Source organism: Chelon labrosus (genome assembly GCF_963514085.1).
Source record: "Chelon labrosus genome assembly, chromosome: 6".
NCBI lineage: Eukaryota > Metazoa > Chordata > Actinopteri > Mugiliformes > Mugilidae > Chelon > Chelon labrosus.
The window spans coordinates 20,763,002-20,788,492 of record NC_140342.1 but is presented as its reverse complement, the minus strand read 5'-3'; the positions used below and the strand labels follow the sequence as shown (position 1 = coordinate 20,788,492).

The window sequence follows — 25,491 nt, the reverse complement described above, 5'->3', positions numbered from 1 at the left end:
ACTACGATGATCTGTAAACGTGTTTCTAACCTTCTCCTTCTTGCCGTGTTTGCACAGATAACTCCACCTCCGTCTTTACCCGAGCAGCTGAAAGAGATGTTCAAACAACAGGAGGTCGTTCGGATGAAGCTACGACTCCAACACAGCATTGAAAGGGTACGAAGCTTTGTTCATTTCAAGATCTGTGTCATTTGGAAATTGTGCTCTTGTAAGAGGCTTATGAGGACTAGGATGTTTTTAATAAAAGACCGTATCGATCTTTTCTCTTCTCAGGAAAAGCTGATTGTTTCAAACGAGCAGGAAGTCTTACGAGTCCATTACCGGGCGGCGAGAACACTAGCCAATCAGACTCTGCCTTTCAGTGCCTGCACGGTTTTGTTGGACGCTGAGGTGTACAACATGCCGCAAGATGTCCAGGTAAGTCGCACGGAGCAATTCATTTGTTTATTTATTTATTTGAATTTGAGGAGAATCAGAGTGTTTAATTATTTTTTATTTTTTTTATCTGGTTTGCAGAACGATGACGGCAAAACGTCGGTGAGAGACAGATTCAACGCCAGGCAGTTCATGTCCTGGTTACAGGATGTCGACGACAAGTTTGATAAACTAAAGGTGAGGCCCGGAAAATATAAATCAACAACTGTTTCGATAGATATCATAACATTATGACCACCTTCCTAATATTGTGTAGGTCTCGCTTGTGCCTCCAAGTGACTCATCAGAGAATGGACATGGGCCTTCTGAGGGTGTCCTGTGGTGTCTGGCAGCAGGATGTGGGGGCCTTTGGGTCCTATGGGTTGAGGGGAGGGGCCTCTGTGGATCATCCCACAGATACTTAAACAGTTTCTAGTGAATTTGGAGGCCAGGTCAACACCTTCTGCTGTTGTTTATGTTTTTTTGAGTTGTGTTTTTGGCTGCTGCCATCAAGGAGTGTCATTGCTATGGGGTGGGGGTGCCTGGTCTGGTCTAGGTGGGTGCTACATATCTAAGTAACATCCACACGAATGAATGCCAGGTCTAAAATGTTATTCACTTCTCCTGTCAGTGGCTTTAATGTTGTGGCTGATCGGTGTATAGCGTGTACATGGAACACTATTCACATACAAGAGGAAGCTTTATTTGAATTGGCCTGAATCAGTCGTGCGTCTGTCAGCTTGACCTTAAAGTAATTTGACTGTAGCTGTTGAACGCGAGGCCAGTTCCCACCGAGGTACGTCAGCATCTCGACACAATACCCCATCGAAACTCAAGTACGTTTCATGCTTTCATTACCGGGAGAGAACAATCGCTCCAGAAGCGAGAGACGCTTCCGTCGACGCTGTTGTTTTGAGTTCGTGTGACGTCGCTTGGCTCAGGCAGCGTAGTCCGGTCTGTTGTGGTTTCTCCTGACGTGTAGAAGGGGCTTATCCAGATCCAGAGTTGGACATTTACGGATGCAAGCAATAAAACTTAATACTTATAAAACCAGACAATGACTAGTGCAGTGAAGTTGTGTGTTTTCCTGCAGATGGACTGAATTTAACTCGTCTGTAGAGCAGCTGATTTCTACCAGACTCATAAATCCTCTTCTGTGAAATGCTTACCAACGTCATAGAGCCGCAGTTAATGGCTTAAATGTATATTTTATTAACTTCCATTAAGATGTTGGACGTTAAATGCACTTTAACGTTTATATTTCGTGGTTCCCACACTGCTTCCTATGTGCATAAATTAGATTAGGAAGAGGTGTCTGCAACACGGATCGGAGGAAAGCTCGTGTTTCCTTTTTGTTTATTCGGTACGTTGTGTCTTTCTTTGTGCTCTTTCCTCCGCCAGCTGGAAAGAGTGATTCATGGTTTAAATGAGAACAGCTGGTTGGAGACAGTAATGACCTTTTATTCTCTTCCCCCCGCAGACGTGTCTCCTGATGAGGCAGCAGCACGAGGCGGCGGCCCTGAACGCCGTGCAGCGCCTGGAGTGGCACCTCAAACTGCAGGAGCTGGACCCGGCCACCTACAAGTCCACCAGCATCTTCGAGATCCCCGAGTTCTACATCCCGCTCGTGGAGGTCAACGACGACTTCGACCTCACCCCGATATGAGCTGTAGGACAGACGCGCTTTGCCACAGCGGAGGCAACGAAAAAAGAAAAAAAAAAGCCACAGAGGCGAGCGGCGGCCCCGCACATTCGAGGAAACGGGGGGTGGGGGGGGGGGAGCGAGGAGGCTGGGGTTGGGAGGAGGGTTGGCAAAAAAATGTGAAGCACTTAGAATGTGGCGGTGATACAGAAGAGCACTTAGAAAAGACACGATTTAACTCCAGAGCTCTTACAGTCCAGAATAAGGCCGCCCTCCACGGGGACGGTGGACTGAGGGTCCAGGCCGCAGACGAGGCCCAGAGCAGAGACCAAACGTCGGGCCGGGTGGCGCAGCAAGAAGCAAGGACGACGGACGGACGGGTGGACGGACGGACGGACGACCGGCCGCTGCTGCTGCTGCTCCTGCTCACCAAGCAGGGTCACACAACTGAACGATATCAATTGTTTTCAAAGTGAGTGTTCATACATTGTGTACAGACTGTGCTCTTAATTTTTTTAACTTATTTTATACATAAACAAAAATTGTGCATTTGTAAATAGCCATGTAATTATTGTTTTAAACCTGTAAAAACAAAAAATAATAGATATTTTGATTGTAAACTTGTTCCGTCTGATGTTTTAATGGACCAAAGTTGTTCTCTTTTTTTTTTTCTTTTTTTTTTATATCGACTGTCCTCCGCGTCCGTGATGTTCTTGTTGTCGTTGGCATGTGTTGGCTTTCTGTTGTGTTCTTTCGTTTTTTACCGTTTTTTCTTCCCTCCTCATCTGGAGCTCCACGCCACAGCTGGTGTTTTTTGGACTTTTTGGCAATTAAATGCTGTGCATGCGTTGCGTTGTTTGTACTTCTTTCCTAAAAAGCTGTACTGTGGACTTTATTGTGAGGTTTACCGAAGTGTTCCAGCTTTTTTTTTTTTCATATATATTTTTTATTTTATTTTTGTTTTTTTCCTTTTTCTTGCTCCATTGTGTTACGTCCTCTTTGCCGCCTCACTCCTCGTGTGTTGTCCATCGTGTCTTGCGCACATTAAAGTCTGTTGTGGCTTCCAAGGAGAAAAAAAAAGAAAAGAAGAAAAAGCAAACAAACATACTTTTACAGTTTCAATGTGAGATCACAACAAATCCTATTTTTTCAACATAATGCCTTTTGAACGATAGTTCTAAAAAAACGTCTATTTTAATATTTACTTGTTACATGACTTGTACATATTTGTAATATATAATTGAATAAATTTTATTTGTTGTGAAATTAAACTTTTTTGGGGGTTTGTGTGATGAGTCCTCCTGCATTTTTAACTCCGGCCACTAGGTGTCACTGTTGGCAGCTCTGAGATTAATCTAAATCTAAATCATCAGTGTGACTCTTCTGGAGGTAAACTGATACTGAAATTGGCTTAAATCACATCTTTATGGTACAGATATCAGAACATGGATAAATGTTTTCTTGTATTGTAACTGCTTCAAAACATCAACTAGCTAAAAGGAATTTTGGGTAAGAAACCTTAGATTTATCGTTTTTTGACCTCACACAGTTTTAGAGAAAGGCTTTTTGTTATTTCAACAGCTCTACAAAACACGCATGCATTAGCAGTTTGTGTTCATGACTTTTCATTTGTACATAAAAGTATAGATTGTTTTTAATTTACTGCTCCTCTGCTGCTTTAAATCAGTTTTATACATTTCAAACGTTTCTGACCAACAGTGTTACAAAGATCCTGCTATCATGTCAGAGTTTCCTATAGTTCTACTACTCCGTTGAAGGTGGTCACTCATAAACACTGCTTAAAAAATATTAAAGCACAGTGGATATCTACACTGATATGGACTGAATCTCCTCCTTGAGACCATCCTGGGAGACGCTGTAAACCTGGCAGTGGCTCGTGTTGACGTGCCATCCTGGAGGATCTGGACTGTCCTGTGGACCCTCTGCAGGGTCCATATACCGCCTCATGCTACCAGTAGTGACACCGACCCTAGAAGAATGTAAACCTAATTTTTTCATTAGGTAGTAATGACGTAGAAAAGAAGAGAAAGAAAATAAAAGTCAGTGGCCTCCATCTGTAAAACCTGCAAACCTCCACCTGCAATTTCCCCATTGCAGGACTAATAAAGGTTATTCTTATTCTTCTTATTCTTCTTATTCTTAAAACTGTTCCCGTTTCAGGGGTCGTTGTTATTGTTGCCCCTCTAGTGCACCTGTTGTTTAACTGACTTGATGATATACTGTATATATTAAAACACTTGTATATAATGTATAATATGTGATGGCTGCCCTCATTGGTAAAAGACAAGTGACAAGACAAATAGAGTCAGTGCCAATGACAATAATAAAAAATAATGAATGACTGATAAAGAAAAATCCAATAAATTCATTAAAAATAGCATATAAAAATAATGTAGGCTTTAATTTGTTTTAATCTTAATTTGCACATTTATTCACTTTCTCATTTAATTTATTGCTTGGATATAAAATGTGTTAAATTATTTATTTCTGCAATATTATTCTAAATTCATCTCTATTCATTTTGCCACTTTTATATATCTATCTATAAATATATATGTATTTTTTTCTTTTTAACATTTCTTCATGCTTTTCATCCTCATTATGCAAATTAGGGGCCTGACCTAAAACACTTTGTTTTTAGCTGAACAGTGTTAAATGCTGCCAACACATTACTGCATCATCTGTAAAATAATGATTAATTTGGGCTCTTTTGATCCATCAACTATATTCTTCAGGAAAACTTTCAATCTAGTATTTTTATTTGACTTTATTTTCAAACCATCACTGACACAAACTGCTGTATCCTGCAGATATTTGGCTTCAGCTTGTGCAGGGACTAAAGTTTTTTTATTGGTTCTTTGACCAAGAACGATCACAACAAATCCACGATTAAAACTTAAATCGGTTTCCTCGCGTTGGTCTTTAAACGGACTCATCTTTGCTCGACCCACGTTTTCTTTGTGGCTCTTCCTGAATCCGATTGAAATTGAAATGCGCCTTCCTCCGCTGAAGAAGGAGTGTCCGACCGCTCCTCTCACGGTCTTCCTCCACCATTCAGCCTGGAAGTTTTGGGGGCCCTTTGATGAATCCCTGCAAACACGCCTGCAAACACCTGTGGCGTTGAATGGCCCCGCCGGAGCGTTGTCTGTGTGCGGCTACAAATGAGCGCATGGCCGCGTCTCAGCGGGAGGCCTGATCAGATTCACGGCTTCCGAATCGCCCTTTCTCACCTAATGAGCGCACTCAACAAGGCCGCCGATAAGAGAGGAGACAAAGGGCTTTTTAATGGGACAGGGGGGTGGATTCAAAAAGAAAAGCTTGTGTAAAAAAAGAAAAAAAAAAAAAGAGGCAAACAGATCCCACCTGGGTTGGGCGCCGATGGCCGGAGATAAATTACGCGGAAGACTTTTACGCACAAAGCTCTAACGTTTCTCCTCGATGTGATGTGGATCATACATGTACGCTAACTTGACCACACTCAGCCGGTGTGTGTGTGTGTGTGTGTGTGTATGTGTGTGACCTGGGGCCCGGTGTTTTCCTCCACAGACCTCAGAGAGAAAATGGAGTGTGTGCCTTTAAGGCGCCCGACTGCCTGTCGCTTTGTGCTGCGGAGAGACTGACGCCCTCTGGACACAGTGGACACTTGAGCGGCGGCAGAAGAACACCATCCTGGAGAAGTTCAAAGAGAAAACAGCCAGAGTCCCGCTCCAGAAAAGAAAACCCGCGACCTCGTTAACTGCGTTGTGGTGAGTTTCAACACATCTTAATGCCTTTATTTCCCCCCTTTGCGCTCGATCCTCTTGTGGCTGCGTGCGAGTGAGCCAAAGTTTTGAGCTGAAAGGGGAGAAAAAAAAAAAAAAAAAGAGGAGAAGGTGAAGAAACGCGTTCAGGACTCATGGAGCTAATGTTCCTCACATGTTTTCTCCCCCGTCATGTGAAATGGAACAATGTGCAGCAAGTGTTGAAGTGTAAAAGCGGAGCAGCAAGGGGGGGAGATCGGAGTGTGTTAAAGCGCTACACATGAGGGAGGAAGGAAAAAAAAAAAATGGGTGAAGGGAGCTGATGTTGCCAGATGTGTGAGCATTGTTATTCCACGGTAAAGCAAGCAGAGAGGTGGCTTTGAATGAAAGTGTGGCGCAGGCCTTTTGGAAATGTGATGTTTACATGTTGAAGCTTGTGATTGCACTGCATGGCACAGCTGGGCTTTCCTCCATATGTGTGTGTGTGTGTGTGTGTCTGTGTGTTTGGGCAGCAACAAGTAGATTTCAAACGTTCTGCAAGAAAAGCACATGAATTAAAGTCTCGGTCTGATCAGCTTTCACGTCCTGGTATCCGTCGTGCAGCTCTTCAAGTGAAGTCCGGGGGGGGGGGGGTTTATTTGTCTTTGCCCTCCGTCCCTGATCTCTGAGGTCCTGCCCTTGTGTCTCGTGTTGATGTAGGTGTTTCCAGTGCCGCGCTGGTGAGCCGTCAGGATGAGGCCTGGTCAGCTGATCCTCCCTGCCGCCGCCACTCTCCTCTTCCTCCTCTCCGGACTGTCTCTGACCATCGGCTGCAACAAGGCCCTGTGCGCCAGCGACGTCAGCAAGTGTCTCATCCAGGTAAAAAGAATCTCAAGGTTTGTCGTCTGATCTGAACACGAACCCAACTGGCGTGGCATCTAATCTGCAGAGATTAACCTCCACAACCGTAGATTTCGGTTGTTAAAACCTAAATTTAGGTCAGCACGATGAATCACTCTTCACAGCTTCTTCTTCTTTAGTTGACGTCTTGTGTTTAACCCATGTATGAGATGATTAAAGCATGACAGTGCAGCTGTGCTCATGCTGTTTTGCGTCGCTCTTGACAAGAACACATATGAGGAGTTTCGGTCTTTGTTCCTCTGTACGTTTGCATAAAACAAGGAAACCTACCCAGCAGCTTTCTCTTGGCTGGTAGCTGAATTCGCTCGGCTAAAATATGTCTCAGCTGCTTTTCCCTCCCGAAACCAAAGCAGCAGTTTTGCACAAGTATTTCTCATAATAACAAATATCCAGCGGCAGCCGGAGTCGAGTTGAATTCTGCCAGGACAAGATGGAGATCTGGACCCGAGAACAAAGATGGAATCTGTTGTGAAGTATGCAGATACATTCCTTCGATAAGCCAAGAAAAGTTTGGAGGGAAGGTTTGTTTCCCAGAGAGCGGAGATGTGAGTTTACCTGCTGTGTGCTTTTATTTCGGGGGCACACTGTTCTGGTTTCTCTCTTTGATTCATGTGAGCTTTTTCCTTCTCTGCTCTGACTTTTGACTCGTGTTGACTTTCTAACATCACTTCCTCTGTGTCACTTTTTCCCCCCCTCAACATCTGAAGCCCAGTGGGTGCTGGGATGAGGTTTGCTACCCGCTACTTTCGTGCATTCTTGTTATTTCGAGGGGGGAAAATTAAGAGAGGTGTTGGCCCCGTCTTTCCACACGCTGTCAAGTCAGATTTGAGCTGCAGCTGCTTGTCCTGTGTCTTGCGGGTGAGTGCTGTGTGTTTAGCGGCCCTGCCTCTCCCATTAACATCTTTAAAGCGCTGTCATTAACCTCGGTGGCTGCTTCACCTGTTTGACCTCAGCCGGTACGACGGTGACTTGCAGGTCTCTTCAGCAGGTCGCTGGAAGTATGCAGATAAAGAAATGAGATACTGAACAATCATTATATGAATTGAGTGAATCTAACCAAAAAATTATATATATTTTTATCACTAGTCCCCCAAGATGTTCCCTCTATCAACAGAATTTAACAAAATGCAAAAACATATTATTCTTCTCAATGCAAGACCAAAGAATTATTGCTAATAAAAATATATCAGTGAATATATTTATTTGAGCCAAGTTAAGGTTGTTGTTTGAGGCCTGGTTAACTTGTAATGAGGTTGATATAGGTCCCTCAGGTGTTGGTCGTAAGATTTCTGAAGAGTGGTTTTGAAGCTCAGTGTGGTGCCTCTGGTGGCCGCCATCTTGGCAGGGCCTGACCTGACCCGACCTCCACCCCCTGAACAAAGAGGTGAGGCTGTGAGTGGAGCTGAGGCGGCCAGGTGATGCCTGGGAGGATAGCAGCTTCAGATGGCGTCCGCCTGTCGCTCAAAGCTGCCTGACGCTAGACGAAGCACGGCTTTAGCCCTTCATGCAGCTGAAATGAGTTATAAAAAAATGCCCTATGTGCAGTTGTCATAAATGGGGAAAACATGTTTAGTCCTGCTGTAAAGTTGGACATGATAACACGCAGGTTTATGAGGACCTTTGGAGTCTGCCTCAAGTGGCCATTTCAGGAACTGCAGGTTTTTGGCACTTACTGCGTTGGCTTCATTTTCTTTTTTTTTTTTAGCTGCCGAGTTTGCTGCTTGTGGTGATCTGGTTAAACACTACTGTATTTAGGGATCTGTAGCATCCAAGCACAGACCCAATTATAAACTATTACTACAGAGCCTGCATTAATTCAGTGGTTCAAGTTCCTGTAATTAGTTAAATTACAAAAAAAACCCTCTTGGCATGCAGTGAATCTGAGCTCTGTGCTGCTGCAGCGTTTTCCTAGTTTATTATTCCCATTTGGACAAAGTAGGGACAACCTTTATTAAACTTTATTGTGCTTTGAGGGACACTGTTCTTGCAGAATCAAAGAAAAACCAAAAGACAGGAAGCAGGAGATAACAACGCAAAGATTTTTAGCATCTGCTGCTTTTTATTTGGAGATTTTCTAAAAGTTAAAAACCTGCTTCAACAGGTGTTTTTTTCTGACGGTAATGCGCCAGGGCTGTAACTTTTCATATGTCCATTATTTTTCTAATAATAATTTTTTCCCCAGAACCAAAGCTTACATCTTCTCTTGTTTAAAATGCTTAGTTTGGTCATATAATACAGAGAAAATAAGCAAATCCTCTGCATTTGGAGAACCGTACCAAGCAAATGCAGCAGCTTTTTAATTAATCATCAGATTTGTTGATAGTTAAAAAACCTTTTCCAGATAAACTTGTTTTTCTTGTTCATGCTTTTGGGGAATTGTGTAATTTTCCTCAAACTTTCACGGGACGTGGTCATTTTTCTTTCTAAAAGATTACCGCCTGCCTTAAAGTCTTTGGCACCAAACAAACCACCAACTTCTGTTCCCTCTGGTTTCGGTTTCCTCAGAACATTTGCGGCTCCGCTGGTTGTTCTTTACTTCCAGGTGGCTTATTTCGCCTCATGAATCACCGCTCGGGACTACAAGCTCTTTAGCTTCCGCGACCCCGCCGACACCAACTCGCTAGCTGTCAGAGGCGAGAGCGATGGTGCGTGTGCCGTGAAGGAGAAACTTTTCCGCCTCTAGCCCCCCTCTCCATGTTGCTTGTGATTAGTGGGATCTGCCGTCCGACGCTCGTTTTTACGCTCTGCTGCCATCTCAAGTCATTTGTCTGAATTCCCCAAAACCCCTGAGGGTGGGAGAACATGAGAGGAGGAGGGTGAGGAGGAGGAAGGAGGGAAGGCTAAGGTCAGGAGGAGGTGTGTGTGTCTGTGGGGGGAGGTTGGTTCAGGGAAGTATACAGTTGGAAGCCTGATTAGTGTGCAGAGATTCACAAGCCAACTTTGTCCAGACTGGGCTGTTTAGCAGGGTGGGGCAGCGGGTTTCAAAGCTAACACACAGCGGCGGTCGCTCGGCAGGATGAGGCAGCACATGTTCACTTTCTCCAGAGTCCCTTTGTCTTGCAGCAGCTGAGCTTTGACCGACTACAGCGGTTTCCACAAGAGAGCCTAATAAGACGTCTTTAAGTCGCCCAAATAACTTCATCCATCACCGTGAGGAAATTGTTTGTAGGTTTCTAACTTGTTACCATTAGTCCCTCCATTAGTTTTCAAATAGTTTATTCTGTAACAAGTTGGAAAAAGTTGAATTGATGAGTTTTCGCAATCTCAAGTGAAGTCGTCCTGCTTCTTATTTTGCCCAACATACAACCCCAAATCTAATTTATCTATCATACTCGATACAATAAATGACTTGCAAAACAAATTAAGATTTTCAAACTATCAATTGTGTCGTTTTCTGATGATCAAGAAATAACGGGCAGTGTTGTTTTATTTGATATATTTTGTTAGGGTGCCAGGAATAGAGTGAGACTTTTGCCTTTCATGAAAAGAAAACTTGACTTTTAGGAAATTCACCGCTCTCTGGTCCATTATAACAATTGAGATACAGCTTTTACATTTGGTTCTGCATTAATATAACAAGGTGCAGCGTATTCATTGGGGAACTTTAGATGATTTAGTTGGCGTATTAGCCAGGTTAGCACTTCAGTTTTTGTGCTACGCTAAGCTAAATACTTCCTAGAGTTTGTTTCATACTTAATGCAGACAATGAGAGCAAATAACCATTTTCCCGAAAACATTATTAAAGCCGCAGAGATGCAGATTTTAGCTAACTTCCAATCCTTAGGCTATTTAAGCTAGCTGCCTCCTAGCATCTGCTGAGAGTTGTGTTAACCTTTGGATGGAAAGCAAGAAAGCAAATACACATATTTACAAAACATTTTATATATGATATAAATATGGTAGCTACTTAAAATCGTTTTGCTAAGCTAATGACAGAGCTATGCTAGCAGTTTTGCACTGCTAATAGCAACCTAGCTTAAGCTGTAAAGCACAGACAAACATGTAGTATCCATCTGCTCCTCTAACTCTTGGAAAATAAACATGAGAGCAGGTAAATATTTTCTCTGAAACAATTTAAAGTGATATAAGTGTTTGTGTGAGGACTTCTTAAGAGGCTAGCTAAGTCCGTTTGCCTGCAGTCGTAGTGCTAAGCTAATCGCCTCCTAGCTCTACTTTCATATCGGTATGAGTAGTCTGTTAAAAATAGTATAAATATGTTTCCGTAAACAGTGAATATGCCATTTAAAAGAAAAGTTATAGGTTTGTAAAACTATATACAGAGCTATGCTAACAGTTAGCCATTTCCCTTCTAATAGCTTAATGCAAAGCTAGGCTAACTAGCTTGAATCTCTTCTGTTGCACTGAAAGGTTTAAAGAAGGCATTTATGTCTGATTTGTGAAATATGAGCCGCATGTTTTTTCCCTTGGGTCGCTGTTTAGTTTTTTATAATTCCACCTTTGAGAGTCATAATTACTCATGGGATCAGATCCCGATCAGAGGTTTGGGGATTGAGAGGCCGGTGATTAAGTGAGCTGTGTGTGGTTTTGCAATCCCTCAATGGTGAGTCACTGGAGAGTCTTTTATCATTGCCGGTGCTGTTTACGCGTAGAGGATGGTTTCTGTGCAGATAAAAAGGAGAAACGGTGGGGAGAAAGACGAAACCGAGAAAGGGAGTTAAGCACTGGGGAAAGTGTGTTGTTGTTGTTGGGGGAGCTGCCATGTTCTGTTCTCCAGGTGTTTTCTTCTCCCTCCCTCCCTCCTCCCGTTTCTCCCCCTCCGCCTTCCCTATTGCGGTGACCTTGACGTGGAGGAATGTGCTCCCTGTTCTGTGTCAGGAGGGAACAGAGGGGAGGAAGAGGAACCTCTCCGGCAGTCTCACCCACTTTTCAATCCCACCTACTCTCATTTTTTTTTTTTTTTCAGTTTTGTCTCCTTCACATTAGACTCCGGAGACAAACTGCACGGGTGAGGCTGTTTTAGTGCTGGAGTCCAGGTATCGGCAGTGGTTCCATGTGTTTTGGATGTCTTCAGAAACTCTTGTCATAACATTACCTTCCATCTATAAAAAGCACAGGCTCCCTTTTTTGTATATAAAGCCGTGCACAAACAAGCCCACTCAGCCAGAGCTATATATAACTACAAATTGGAGGAAAATCTCCTAATATAGAATCTGTTCAAGAGACTATCAGAGAGCTTTCATTACAGCACAGACTGAAGCCTTGAAGACTTGAGTCCAAGGTAATTTGGACCCGGACTTGGCTGGATTTAATAATGGGTCCTTAGGGTACCACTAATTTTGAAAAACGGGATAGCACCAGCTTAATCTGAATACCTTCCCTTATTTACAGGAAAGTACACTAATCAGGCATAACATTATGACCACCTTACTGATGTTGTGTAGGTCTCGCTTGTGCCTCCAAAACAGTTGTAACGCATCAGAGAATGGACATGGGCCTTCTGAGTGTGTCCTGTGGTGTCTGGCAACAGGATGTTGTTAGTGAGGGGCCTTTGAGGGGAGGGGCCTCTGTGGATCATCCCACAGACACTTGATCAGTTTGGGATCTAGTGAATTTGGAGGCCAGGTCAACACCTAGTGCTGTTCTTCATGTTTTTTTGAGTTGTTCCTAAAGTGTTTTTGTGGCTGCGTCAGGCTGCTGCAATCAAGGAGTGTCATTGCTATGGGGTGGGGGTGCCTGGTCTGGTCTAGGTGGGTGCTACATGTCTAAGTAACATCCACATGAATGAATGCCAGGTCCAAGAGTTTCCCAGCAGAACATTGTATTGACACAAGATGGTCAATGTTATTCACTTCTCCTGTCAGTGGTTTTAATGTTGTGGCTCATCGGTGTATCTGTGCTCTAGTGATTCATGTAAGTTTCTGTTGGGCACCACATATTCCCAACAAACCCTAAACTTCCCACTAGTCATTCGGAACTGAAGGAAAACCACTTGTGTGAAGGGTGGAAGGTCTTTAGGAAGACTTAGTCCAGTCCAGTTTCTTTTGTTTTAGCACCGTTATTTTTAGACTTGATTGTTTTATATAATAATTCTGGTTTATTTCAACTTGACATGTTTTCCGTGAATGTGGCTCTGTGAGTCCAACCCAAAATGAGTCTGGTAACGTGCTATTTGGATTTCATTATGGAACGCGGTTGGAGGAAAAAAAAGTACCTCTGTATGCAATTTCATAGTCCTACAACCAATCAGAGCCGTTTTATTGTAATCACATGTCCAGTGACCGGAGACCAATATTTATCATTTCAACATCTTTTCTTAACTTTAACCAAAACCAAACGCGACCACAGGCTGGAGTCTGGATGCTTTGTGCGCCCGCCATCCACCCTGACAGCCTCAACCTTAAAAATATAGCGCTTTATTCATTCAAAATAAAAAAAAAAGTGCCACCTAAACATGATTTGGTAATATTTTCATGACATAATTTCTAACGTATGATGTATGCCAAACAGTCCATCATGGTTTTTGAGGTTTAGTTTAAGCCTTGGCCGACAGTTCCTACACGAAGACCTGAATTTGCTCCAAAAGTTTTAAGTCGGATGAGTCAGGAAAAAAAACAAAAACCACAAGAAATATACGATTTAAACGAACCCTTGCATTAGGAAAACATCTCCAGCAGAGAAAAGTACTGCCTAGTTATTACCTTAACTGTCTATTACAGATCGGTTTACTGTCCTGGCTGAACTTTGACTGACTTACAGTTGAGTAAATGGTTTTAATGTGCATCAACGGAGGCAGTGATTTCTCATTAAAACGCTGGCGTGATAACAATCTGTTCGATCATGTGACTGCGCCTGTTTCTCACTACGTCTGACTTTAAAGCAAAACTTTCTAAACCAATAAAACATCTAAAAACCTACAGAAGTCATGCCAGAGATGTAATAAACCGGTATTATCCTTTCTAGAAAAGCCAGAGTAAAACCATTTGAGAAAATTATTTGAATGCAGTGGAGATCGACGTGTCCCGACCTGCCCCGTTCATGAATGGAAATGGAGCAGAAGTTTATTTTTCCCATGGTTATCGCTGCGTCTGTGGCCGTTCGACATTCTTCTATAGATACCACACATGCCGCGTGCTCCGTCTTGCAGCGGCCTCTGTCCTTTTAATAGTCACTGTACTGGAAAGCAAACCTGCTGTTGCTCTTTGTGTTGATGTTTTAATGGTACGTCTCCTGGTTGAGCGGTTCGTCTGCGTGTCGTCTTCTGTCTGCCGTGTGATTTAAGCGACGGGGCTACTGGTGCACCTGCCAGACCTGGATCTCTGTGGTTAATTTAAATGCATAAAAGTGTGTTGATTTAGGACGTTTCTGGCTGTATTTGGATGCATGACGCACATTCAGACATGAATGATATGAAAATGTGACCAAATGGCGCAATAATAATAATTTAGAACTGATCATATTGTAACTGCAACATACACACCAATCAGCCACAACATTAAAACCACTGACAAGAGAATTTAGCAATATTGACCATCTTGTGACAATTCAAAGTTCTGCTGGGAAACTTTCAGACCTGGCATTCATTCATGTGGATGTTACTTAGACATGTAGCACCCACTTAGACCAGACCAGGCACCCCCACCCCATAGCAATGACACTCCTTGATGGCAGCAGCCATCCCCAGCAGGATGCAGCCTGACACAGGAACACACACAAAAACAGTTTAGGAACAACTAAAAAAACATGAAGAACAGCACAAGGTGTTGACCTGGCCTCCAAATTCACTAGATCCCAAACTGATCAAGCATCTGTGGGATGATCCACAGAGGACCCTCCCCTCAAAGGTCCCCACTAACAACGTCCTGTTGCCAGACACCACAGGACACCCTCAGAAGGTCCATGTCCATTCTCTGATGAGTCACAACTATTTTGGGTATGGTAGCTTCACGCAAATGTATGTCACCGTCCAGAATATTCTCCAGAGTAAGCTAAAAGCTTTTGCACGGTCAGAGACGTGGTAACTCCATTCCGATCGATGGAAAATGTTGTCGAGAGAATCATCTGTCAGAGCTTTGAAGCTGCACTTGTGGTAAACAGAACAACTTCATTAGACAGACACGATTCGGCTCATGACCTTCATCAGGGATATCAAGAAACACACCGTTAGGGACTACTTAAATTGTGTATGGAGTAAAAAAAACAAACATAGAAACAACTAATCATGTACATGCACATATGGGGTGCAGGTGTCGTTTCTGCCTGACATCCACAATGTTACTGCAGCATCTCATCCTGATTTCCCAAACGACGGGGCAGGGGGATGGGGTCGAATCGTGGTTATTGCGTTCAAGTTTGATGGTCCTAACCTGAAACTATAAATAAAACGATATGTGGAGGAAGTTATGCTTCTTTAACTTTGTCTTACTCTGTTTTCTTCAGCAGATCAACGCTTTATGATGTTTCATAATTTCATGAAAATGGACTTTGAACTCATGACGTGCTTCAGGCCGCTATAGAAATAGACTCCTTACTTCTGCCTGTATTTAATATGGCTAAATCTGATGGTTTTCCTTAAATGCTCCATATCTCTAAATCGTCGGTGTTGACTATGTCCACATCTCCAACGAATTTGTGGTGTCATAATGACATTTTATTGCCATTCCCATATTTTTCCAGTTTGTGGAGACTAAGTAATACGACAGTATTGTAAATACCAGGTTTAAATCAAGTTAGAAGAGGGGAAAAATGGCTCAGTTTTCAATTGCTATGGTTGTTTCGACACAAACAGCGGCGGGATCTGTGGAGACCCAAACAATGAGGAATTAAAGCCAATATAAACAAAGCACGGAGGACTGTTTTAGAGTCTAAATGGGCTGAAACATACCCAGCTGACATGTACCAGCAATGTAATGGCTTGCGTCTAGCCTTCTGAATTGCCCCCTTCATACCTTTTTATCTGCGTTACTCAAATATCGGCGCGGAACAGACAAAATGGCGCTCTAATTAAAGCTGTGTTTTGGTAACAGAAGTGTCGAGGTCTGCTTGCAGATGGTTGCGTGTCCTCCTTTTTGTTTTCTGCTGAATCATGTGTTGCGTGTGTTTTCCTGCAGGAGCTGTGCCAGTGTCGTCCGTCCGATGGGAACTGCTCCTGCTGCAAGGAGTGCATGCTGTGTCTGGGGAACCTCTGGGAAGAGTGCTGCGACTGCGTGGGTGAGTGCGTTTGGTGGGGGGGCTCATTTATTAGCAACATATTTTAAAGCTGACAGCGAGTTAGTCAGCATTATCCTGCAGTTGGAAAACTTTGCTGCTCGGCCCACGCTCCTGTCCAAATGGATTTACACCGCAGGGAGGTTCTGAAGGACACATGGCTTGCTGATAACGGCTGAGCTGAAACATCTGTTGGAGACATCAGTGTCAGCAAAGATACCTGCAGATTTGTAGCACTTGTGCTCTTGCATGCGTGCGTCTAGTTTGTAAGGGACAATGCACAATGTTAAACATAAATACTGGGGTGGTGTATTGTACCAGAGTTAGATTAAAGTTAAAACACGGATACACAGTCTTATTTTTGTTTAGAAAGCGAGCACAGTTCATATTCACATTTTTCTATCCATGCTGTATTTTAGATTTCAGACTATATTATCTGATGCTGCTTGTTTTCAGCTGCCACTATAACCAGATTAATAAAGAATAATTTTCTATTTAACAAAAATATCACTGGAGACCTGTCCAGGGTGTACCCCACCTCTCGCCCGATCACAGCTGGGATAGGCTCCAGGCCCCCCCACGGCCCTTCACAGGACAAGCGGTTACAGAAGATGACAGTGGCAGTTGCACCATTTGGTTTTGCTGATTGTCTTATAGGCGGTTTAGACTTCTGCGTCAATTTGACAGCGCGGAGCATACGCAGTCCCCTAGCGCCGTAGCTGACGTGCACCTCCCCAGAAATGTAACTACGCGATGCGGTGACGCAGACCGCAAGAGCTGCGATTGGTCCGCTTGGTAGTAGCGTGTTTCCGCTTTAGTATTTCAGGCTGCTTCTCCATCTCCGCAATGTTCATATCGATTGTTTTGGATCAATAAAGATGGAACACATCGAGGAAAGATTAACTAAGAAGGTTCAGTGATACAAACGTTCGTACGACTCGTCTTCGGCGAACGTTTCAGCCTCCATTGTTGAAAGTGAAGCAGGAAGTAGAAACAAAAATGAACCAAATTGGCAAAAAAGACACAGCGCCGACTAGCATTTTTTTACAGTGCGTATATAGTATAAGGCTACGTACGTAGGTTACAGCGTCTAGTCCTGCAGTACCCTAAATGAGCCAAATGAACGGGGAATAGCACTAGTGTATCACAACAAAATATTGGTGAAATTAACGAGTTTCGTGGCAGATAATGTGTTATTTAGAGGCTGCTTTTCGGTGCCCCATTCACTCCCACTATATGGATATACGCAGATCTAAATATCATCCAAACGACTCCAAATGACACCAAAGTTATATGGGTGAGTAAACAATCGTATTTTATGCCAGAAATAAGATCCAGGTTGTAAAAAACGGTAATTCCCCTTTAAAAAAACTTCTTATTGCATGTTTATATGGTGACTACAAATGAACAAATGAGCAATGTATTAATATGTCGGAGCCATAAGAAGAGTTTTGTCGTTAAATATGAACACAAATCCAACGCAGTATGTGTAGAATAGACAACAAGCAAAGGTCAAATGTGAATGTACAGTTAAATGCAGATGACAGGAAGTAGTTTAAGAACCTTATAACTGATCTTATTCTTACTGTATCATAGTTTTAATAATTCTTACACTAAACTCTTTCCATACATTCGTCTTTGTCACCGTTGACTTTCTCCCTCGTTAAAAGCCTGTGAAACGTTGACACTGAGGCTGTAACGCACTTGACAGCCGTGAAGCAGGCAGGTTCGTTCAGAGGTTTGTTCAGAGTGTTGCCGTGCCGATACGAGATGAGTGTGAGGTGAGCGAAGCCAGACGCAGCCGAGCGCGACTCCGACGCAGGCAGAGCCAAGAGAGGGCCGCTGTTTATCCGAGCGCAGGAAATGAAAAGGAACGTCGTCGCCACATGAGTAGCACCTCGACATGTGGACAGGAAATCTCCCAGAAGATCAAAGGATGAAGAAGCCGGAAGAGAGAGGGGACAGAGAGGTCAACCGGCCTCGATGAACTCTGACTTAAAGGCTCTTACCGAGGTGTGAGGGAGGCGTGAGTCCCAGGGAGATCCTAAACCGCCGGATTTATGAAACACAAAAACGTTCCTTCGCCCCGAGCCCACTTCCAGGGAGCAGCGTTGGGTTTAGAAACAGATTCAAAGAATTTCTCACGGTCATTCTGCGTCTCATCGTGCTTTGTCTGTCTTTGCTTTCTTTATGTGTCCCTTTGTGTCTCATCTAGTGTAATTTTACTCTCTTTCAGGTTGTTTTGCGTGTAGTTTTGTGTTCTTTTAGTTTTTTTGCATCTTGTTTTGTCATTTAAATCTCTTTGTGGTTGTTTTTGAGGGGTTTTGCATGTTTCTTTGTGGTCATTTTACATCGTGGTTTTGGTTGCGTTTCATATTTTTTGTGGTTGGGTTAGTGTAGTTTTACTTGTGTTTCTTTGTGGTCATTTTGCATTTTATATGGAGGTTGTGTTACGTCTATTTTTACACTTTTTTTTCCCATCTGTCGTGTTTTTGAATCTTTTGTGGTTGTCTTGCATTCTTAGCGTCTTTCTTAATAGTTGTTTTGCGGGTAGTTTTGTGTGTTTTTAGTAGTTTTGCATCTTGTTTTGCTTTAAATGTCTATGTTTTTTTGTGGTGGTGTTGTTTGTGCTTTTTTAGTTACATGTTTTTTTTTTTTGTTTCTGTGGTGGTTTTGAATCTTTATGGTTGTCTTACATTCTTAGTGTCTTTCTTTATAGTTGTTTTGTGCGTAGTTTTGTGTGTTTGTCGTTGTTTTGCATCTTGTTTTGTCGTCTTGGTCGCTTTAAATCTCTTTATAGTTGTTTTTGGGGGTGTTTGAATATTTTGTGGTTGTCTTGCATTCTTAACATCTTTCTTAATAGTTGTTTTGCATGTAGTTTTGTGTGTTTTTAGTTGTTTTGCATCTTGTTTTGTCATCTTGGTCGCTTTAAATGTCTGTGAATATTTTTGTGGTTGTGTTTGTGCTTTATTAGTTTACATGTGATTCTTTTTTGTTTCTGTCGTGTTTTTTTGTTGTTTTGTCGTCTTGGTCGCTTTAAATATCTTTGTTGTTGTTTTGGGGGGCGGTTGTGTACTTCTTTGTGGTAATTTTACATCGTGGTTTTGGTTGCGTTTCATATTTTTTGTGGTTGTGTTAGTTTAGTTTTACATGCGTTTCTTTGTGGTCATTTTGCATTTTAGATGAAGGTTGTGTGAAGGTCCATTTTAACACTTTTTTGTATCGGTTGTGTTTGAATCTTTTGTGGTTGTCTTGCATTCTTAGCGTCTTTCTTTATGGTTGTTTTGCGTGTAGTTTTGTGTGTTTTTGGTTGTTTTGCATCTTGTTTTGTCGCCTTGGTTGCTTTAAATCTCTTTGTAGTTGTTTTTGAGGGGTTTTGCGTGTTTCTTTGTGGTCATTTTACATTGTGCTTTGGGTTGCCTTTCCAACTTTTTTCTGGTTGTGTTACATCTTTTTTTTTTTAGTTTAGTTTTACATTCATTTGTGGTCATTTTGCATTTTGGATCAGGGTTGTGTTACATATTTTTTGTATCTGTGGTGGTTTTGAATCTTTATGGTTGTCTTGCATTCTGAGTGTCTTTTGCGTGGCAGTTATGCACGCAGTTGTGTGTGTCTTTGTGGTTGTTTAACATCTATGTTAAGTGATTTTGAATATTGTTGCGTTGTCTTAGTTGTTTGGCATCTCTCTGTAGGTTTTTTTGGGTGTTTTGTGTGTCTCTTTATGGTTATTCCTTGCTTCTTGGTGTCTGCTTTACATTTCTGTTACGGTTCCGAGTCGCATTTCATAATTTTAGTGCTTGTGTTAAATCTTTTTGTAGTTTTGCTTTACATAAGTTTCTTTGTGATCATTTAGGTTGCATTGCATCCGTTTTTAGCCGTTTTGTGTATCTGTAAAGGTTTTGAATCTTATTTTAGTCATTGTACTTTTCAGTTGTTTGCATTCTTAGTGTTTTGTGTTTGAAGTAATTTCATATTTCTTCGTAGCTGTTTTGCGTGAGCTTTTTTTGTGTGTCTCTTTGTTGTGGGTTTACATTTCCTTTGAGTCATTTTACATCTGGTTTTGCATCTTGTTGTGTCTTGGTTGCTTCACATCTCTTTATGGTTGTGTTGGGTGTTTTGTTTTGTCTTCTTGTGGTGTCATTTTGTATCTCTCCTTACGCTAGCCTTCGTTTGGGTTCGTGTTGCATCTGCTTTCAGGATGTTTGTGCATCTTGTGGTTTTTAGTCACTATTTGCCTCTTTTTTTGACATTTTACTTGACTTATGAGACTGTTTTGCAAAGACTGGAGCTGTTCTGTAACTGTTATCATTCCACATTTCATTGTGGTCGTTTTTGCATCTTTTTTTTTTGGCATTTTACATTTGTTTGTCGTCATTTGGTGTCTCCTTCTGATCATTTTGTGTTTCTTTGTGGTATTTTTTTATTCATTAGTCATAAAAAAAGTCTTTCATTTCGTGCGACACATCACTTCCTATCCTTCCTTTTTTTGCGCCACGCTGTGGTGTTTTGTGCGTTTTAATCATCACGTGTCTCTCTTTATCTGTTGAGTTTATTTTGTCTCTGTGGTTGTTTTGCCTTTAGTCATTTCGCATTTCCTTGCGGTTGTTTTTCCATGGGGTTTTGCACGTATTTGCGGCGATTTCGCTCTTTTTGTTGCCGACACCATCCCTTAACCCTTTTGTGTAATCCATCCATGACATCAAGCAGCTATAGCGGCTCTGCGGAGGAGACACCAGGTTGCCTTCTTTTTTGCCTTTTCAAACCAGTAGGCTCTTGGATCAGCTTTGACAGACATATATAGCTGTGTGCGCTGACAAGGAGGCTTTATTAAAGCTCTTTCATGTGGAACACAAACACAGGAATCTGACACAGAACGCTGAACTCGCTGCTGCTGCTGCTGCACAGATGTTAACGGCGTTGTTTTCCTCCTGGCCGGGCCTTTTTACAATACACCAAGGATAGCTTGTAGCTCGGAGCAAGTATATATTATCCTTGTTTATGTTTTTATTTTTTTTACTCGCCTCGCGCCCACTTTAAGTAAGTTTCCACTCTAAACATGTTATCTGTGCCAAACGCTGACTACTTTGAAGTGTGCGTCTTTGAGTGGTTAAAGGCGAGGAGAGGACAGTTTGTATTTTAGAGCGAGGGGAGGAGGAGGGAGGGAAGGAGGGAGGGAGGACCCATGTGTACGTTTTATCTAAAACAGCTGCTCCGGCTCTGCTTTTAGCATCGGTTTGTAATCCAATTCCTCTGTCAAACTCGGTTCCCCATTAAATGATTTACCCATTAGCCGTAATTCACTTTGACTCGTTTAAAGGGTTAGGAAGATCATATCTGAGGATGTGGGGACTTTGACGAGTGATTACTACCGTATTTGGATATGAAATGAAGTGTTAAAAAGACCTTAATTGAGACGAGACGCGTTTTGACAGTGGTGTGGTTTCGCCGAAATTCCTCGTTGGTCGAGATCGTGTTTGAAATCGTGTATGTTTTTGAGGAAGATCGTGGCTTCAGATTGCCTTGACGGTGTGCTTTAAAAGGTCCGTTCACCCAAGTGACAGCGAAAACAACCACATAATTGAGTGGTGCATGTTGATTTGTGGATAATTTTCTCCCACGTTTAAAGATATCTTTGCAAACATCAGCTACTTCTTACAGAGGCATGGTTTTAAGAGGCACTGAGACTAACACGGACACGTCCTTATTTATGTATCTGTGCATAAAAGTAAAGGAATCCATCCAGAAAATATAACTCGGCAGTTAAATGAACAAGCAATAAGTGAAGTTTTGTCATTTAAAAGAGAATTTAAGCAAAGTTTTTGTTAGAAATAGAGGAGGTAAATGTCATATTTGCCTTTAAATGACTCCACAATGTTCAAGCGCCTCCCATTGGAGTGAAGGATCAAACCTGGAGCAAACTTTCAAAATTTTAAATATATTGTGTGGACTTTCCCTTTCAGTGTCCTCATCTGTCTTTCTTTGCCAGGGATGTGCAACCCCAAGAACTACAACGACTCCCCGGCCACGTCAAAGAGCACCGTGGAGGAGCTGCACCGCCCGATCCCCTCGCTCTTCCGCGCCCTCACGGAGGGCGACGCGCCCATCAACATGATGGTCGTGTCCTTCCCCGTCGACGAGGAGCTCTCGCACCACGAGAACCTGGTGTCCTTCCTGGAGTCGCTCGACGACCAGCACCAGAACGTGTCCGTGCCCGGCAACAGCATCCACGCCTACGACGTCCAAGGTGATGAACGCAAAGAGCGGACCACCTGCTCATGTTAATGTCAAATACAGTGTGTATGAGCCTTATGCTGAAAGTAGGAAGGATTTACCTTTTCTCCCCTGAAAATTATTAGTAGTGAAATATAGCGCTGCTTTATACCACAACCACTACATTTTACAGCAAAGAAGGATGTTTTTACCTATATTTGCTTGACAGCTGATAACAGACTCTAGCAGATTAATTAGCAGTTAGATCAGTGATCAGCTACAACATTAAAACCACTGACAGGAGAAGTAAACAGCATTGACCATCTTGTGATAGTTCAATGTTCTGCTGGGAAACTTTTGGACCTGGCATTCATTCATGTGGATGTTTCTTAGACATGTAGCACCCACCTAGACCAGACCAGACACCCCCACCCCATAGCAATGACACTCCTTGATGGGAGCAGCCATCCCCAGCAGGATGTAGCCTCAAAAACACTTTAGGAACAACTAGAAAAGCATGAAGAACAGCACAAGGTGTTGAACTAGCCTCCAAATTCACTAGATCCCAAACAGATCAAGTATCCCCTCAACCTATCGGACCCCACTAACAACATCCTGTTGCCAGACACCACAGGACACCCTCAGAAGGCCCATGTCCAATCTCTGAATGAGTCACAACTGTTTTGAAGGTGCAGGGGAGACCTACACAATATTAGAAAGGTGGTCATAATGTTATGCTACCTGATCGGTGTAAGTTGTAGTTCATGACATCATTCGTTTCTCAGAGAGCACCTTTGACCCCCTCTGCATTGTAGCTCCATCTCTGTGCAATATGAACAGTTTCGCCACAAAGCCTCGAGGGAGACCCACACAATATTAGGTCATAATGTTGTGGCAGATCGTGTATGCAAGCTCAGGTTTTAAACAGTCAAGGAACTGTACAGATAGACAGAAAGTACAGGCTATACTCCAGTTAATATAACTTATAGTGACTTATAAGGGTGGAGAAGAGTCTGTTGTTCATGAGTCTGGTCGCAGATGGGAAGAAGCTGTTCTTGTGGCGGGAGGTTTTGGTTCTGGTGGACTGTAAAGCATCCTGCCAGAGGGGAGCGGCTCAAACTGTGTCCTGGGGTGAGAGGGGTCGGCTGCAGTCTTTCCTGCCGAGTCCTCCCTCGGCGTCCGGGAGACGCACAGGTTCCCCGAGAATCGTCCGGTTACAGTCGGTCATCCTTTGAATCGATCCTGGATTAACTGGAATCCAGTACAGAATCAAAGCATTAAATCTGAAAGTCGAAAAGGGCTCCAACGAGAGAAAGTGTCGCCGTTTTTATAATACGTGGCTTGCGTCAACTCCAGGCCTCTAATAAAGTTTCTGGATGAGTAATACAGCGCGAGGAAAAAAACATGTTTCGCTCACATGCCTTGCCATTACATAGTTCTGCTGTCCTGTCAGATCCAGTCAAATTTTTCATTTACGTTCATGCACTCTCAGCAAGGAGCCGTGAACCCTTGCACTATTGCAGTATGTGCAACTTAGACAAACTGCAGCTTTTCTCCGAAACATGTTGAGTCGCTGGCACAGAAATACTCAAAGCACAGTTTTGTATTCTATGCCGCTTTATTACCTGCATTCCACGACTTTAAACCGCAAAATTTACTTAAAACCTGGTTGTAGGCTCTTAATCTTGCACTTGGCCGGCTTTAAATGATGTCTATATTATTAAGAAACGATGCATAATAAGTAGGTACACCATTTTTCTTACATTTTTAATTGGAAAGTGGTGAATTGAATCCAATTAATCAATCAACTAATAGCTTATAGGTGTGAAAACGCCACTTGTGTGAACTCCATGCCACTAATAAAGTTTCTAAATGAGTAATACAGCACAGGGAAAAAAAGGCGATGCTTCTCTGACGTGCCGTGCTATTACATAGTTCTCTGGTCCTGTCAGGGCTAGTCAAACTTTTCATTTAAATTTATGCACACTCATCGAGACCCGCGGTAATAAAAAGCCTGACCCGGCCCAGCTGAAGTAGACTACAAAGTGGTTTCAGTGGGACGGCGCAGCCAAAACAACTCCAGTTAAGGGAATTGTAGCCGTGCTGTTTTTCTGCCATTGGTTTTTTTATTTTTTTTATATTTTATTTTATTTGCGCCTGTTTTGGATCTCGGCCTCGAAGCCAGTGCTGTTCGCCATAAAGACGCACTCATAATAGGAGCGTTCCCGCAGAGCCGAGCAGTTAACTCGTTAAGCTCGCCAAAACACATGGTCGTACTTAGCTGCAGCAAATTCACTTCACCCCTCGAAGTAAAAGTAGGAACGCTGAGGGGTTAAAGGTAATTGCTTGTTTTTGTAAACCGAGTTTTACTGGATCTGTGACTCACGCCGGCTCTTTTTTCTCTCCTTTTGTTAATATTTCAGAACAGAACATGTGCACCGTGGTCTACTTTGACGACTGCGTGTCCATCCGTCAGTGTAAACTATACTGTGAGTCAATGGGAGGATCCAAGTACCGCTGGTTTCACAACGCCTGCTGCCAGTGCATCGGACCGGAGTGCGTGGACTACGGCAGCAAGGACGTGAAGTGCATGAACTGTCTCGACTGAAGTGCGGTCCCGTATTGTTACCAAATGTCTGGGCCGCACCAGAGGACTGAGGGCAGAGGAAACTATGACTGTTATGTGTTAGCATTCCTCAGTTACCTTGTAAAATACCCCCCTACAACCCTCCTCCTACCCCTGCAAATTGTTTTTATTCTGCTGTTATTGGTTCACTGTATATTTTTAGATATGTTTTCAATAGTGTTTTTTACTAGAGGTGTATATGAATAATGTATTTTTACAATTATGGTCCGCTAAATCCCAGTCTCATGCCAAATAAAGAAAAGTTTGGTGACATGGGCTGCTTTGTCTCTCAGAAATGAATCTAATTTTACATTTTTCATGCCTTTTTTTTATTTTTTTAACTTCTGGAAAATCAAAAAAAGGAGCATGAATATGAGTCGAGTGTTAAATGTTTGTCTTCCCAGTCTCCCTGCTCTAATCTTAGCCTAGTGTTGCCCAAGTCAGGAAGCTCATCATTTCCTGGGGAAACAAAGTTGTTATTATACCATTCAGGTCCACAGGTGTTCCAGTGCTCACTGACCGTCTCGTGCAAGCGAAGGGGAACAGGGAACATTTGCTGATGCCAATCTCTCACCGCCCCGCGCACAAATGCTCTTTGTAATGCCAGTACATTTTCAAAAGGCAGCAGGGTGCCCTATCACTGATTACGTTCCCAATTGGCATGCAATAGCAGTTTGCGCAGACTCATCGACCAGACGCACAATGAGACCTTGTTTGTCTTTTTTTTTTTTTTTTATGATATTGAATCACGACCTCATTTCAGCTGCAGCTGT

General features: G+C 42.8%; 2 protein-coding genes across 2 annotated transcripts in view; both read left to right on the top strand.

Moving 5' to 3' along the window:
* The window catches only part of ankrd12 (ankyrin repeat domain 12), a 34,313-nt gene extending 32,158 nt beyond the window's left edge, over positions 1 to 2,155 (top strand). Inside the window, 4 exon segments of the mRNA XM_084547326.1 lie at positions 58 to 156; positions 274 to 417; positions 517 to 612; positions 1,895 to 2,155. Of these exon segments, the coding sequence (XP_084403452.1) occupies positions 58 to 156; positions 274 to 417; positions 517 to 612; positions 1,895 to 2,080 (525 nt within the window). The 3' untranslated portion in view covers positions 2,081 to 2,155.
* Positions 2,156 to 5,037: 2,882 nt separating this feature from the next.
* Positions 5,038 to 24,994, top strand: twsg1a (twisted gastrulation BMP signaling modulator 1a). Its single transcript, XM_084545890.1, has 6 exons — positions 5,038 to 5,535; positions 5,624 to 5,823; positions 6,517 to 6,675; positions 15,786 to 15,885; positions 21,869 to 22,126; positions 24,516 to 24,994. Exons 3-6 carry the CDS (start codon positions 6,550 to 6,552, stop codon positions 24,698 to 24,700), a joined length of 669 nt encoding a protein of 222 aa, XP_084402016.1. The 5' UTR covers positions 5,038 to 5,535; positions 5,624 to 5,823; positions 6,517 to 6,549; the 3' UTR covers positions 24,701 to 24,994.
* Positions 24,995 to 25,491: the final 497 nt, after the last annotated feature.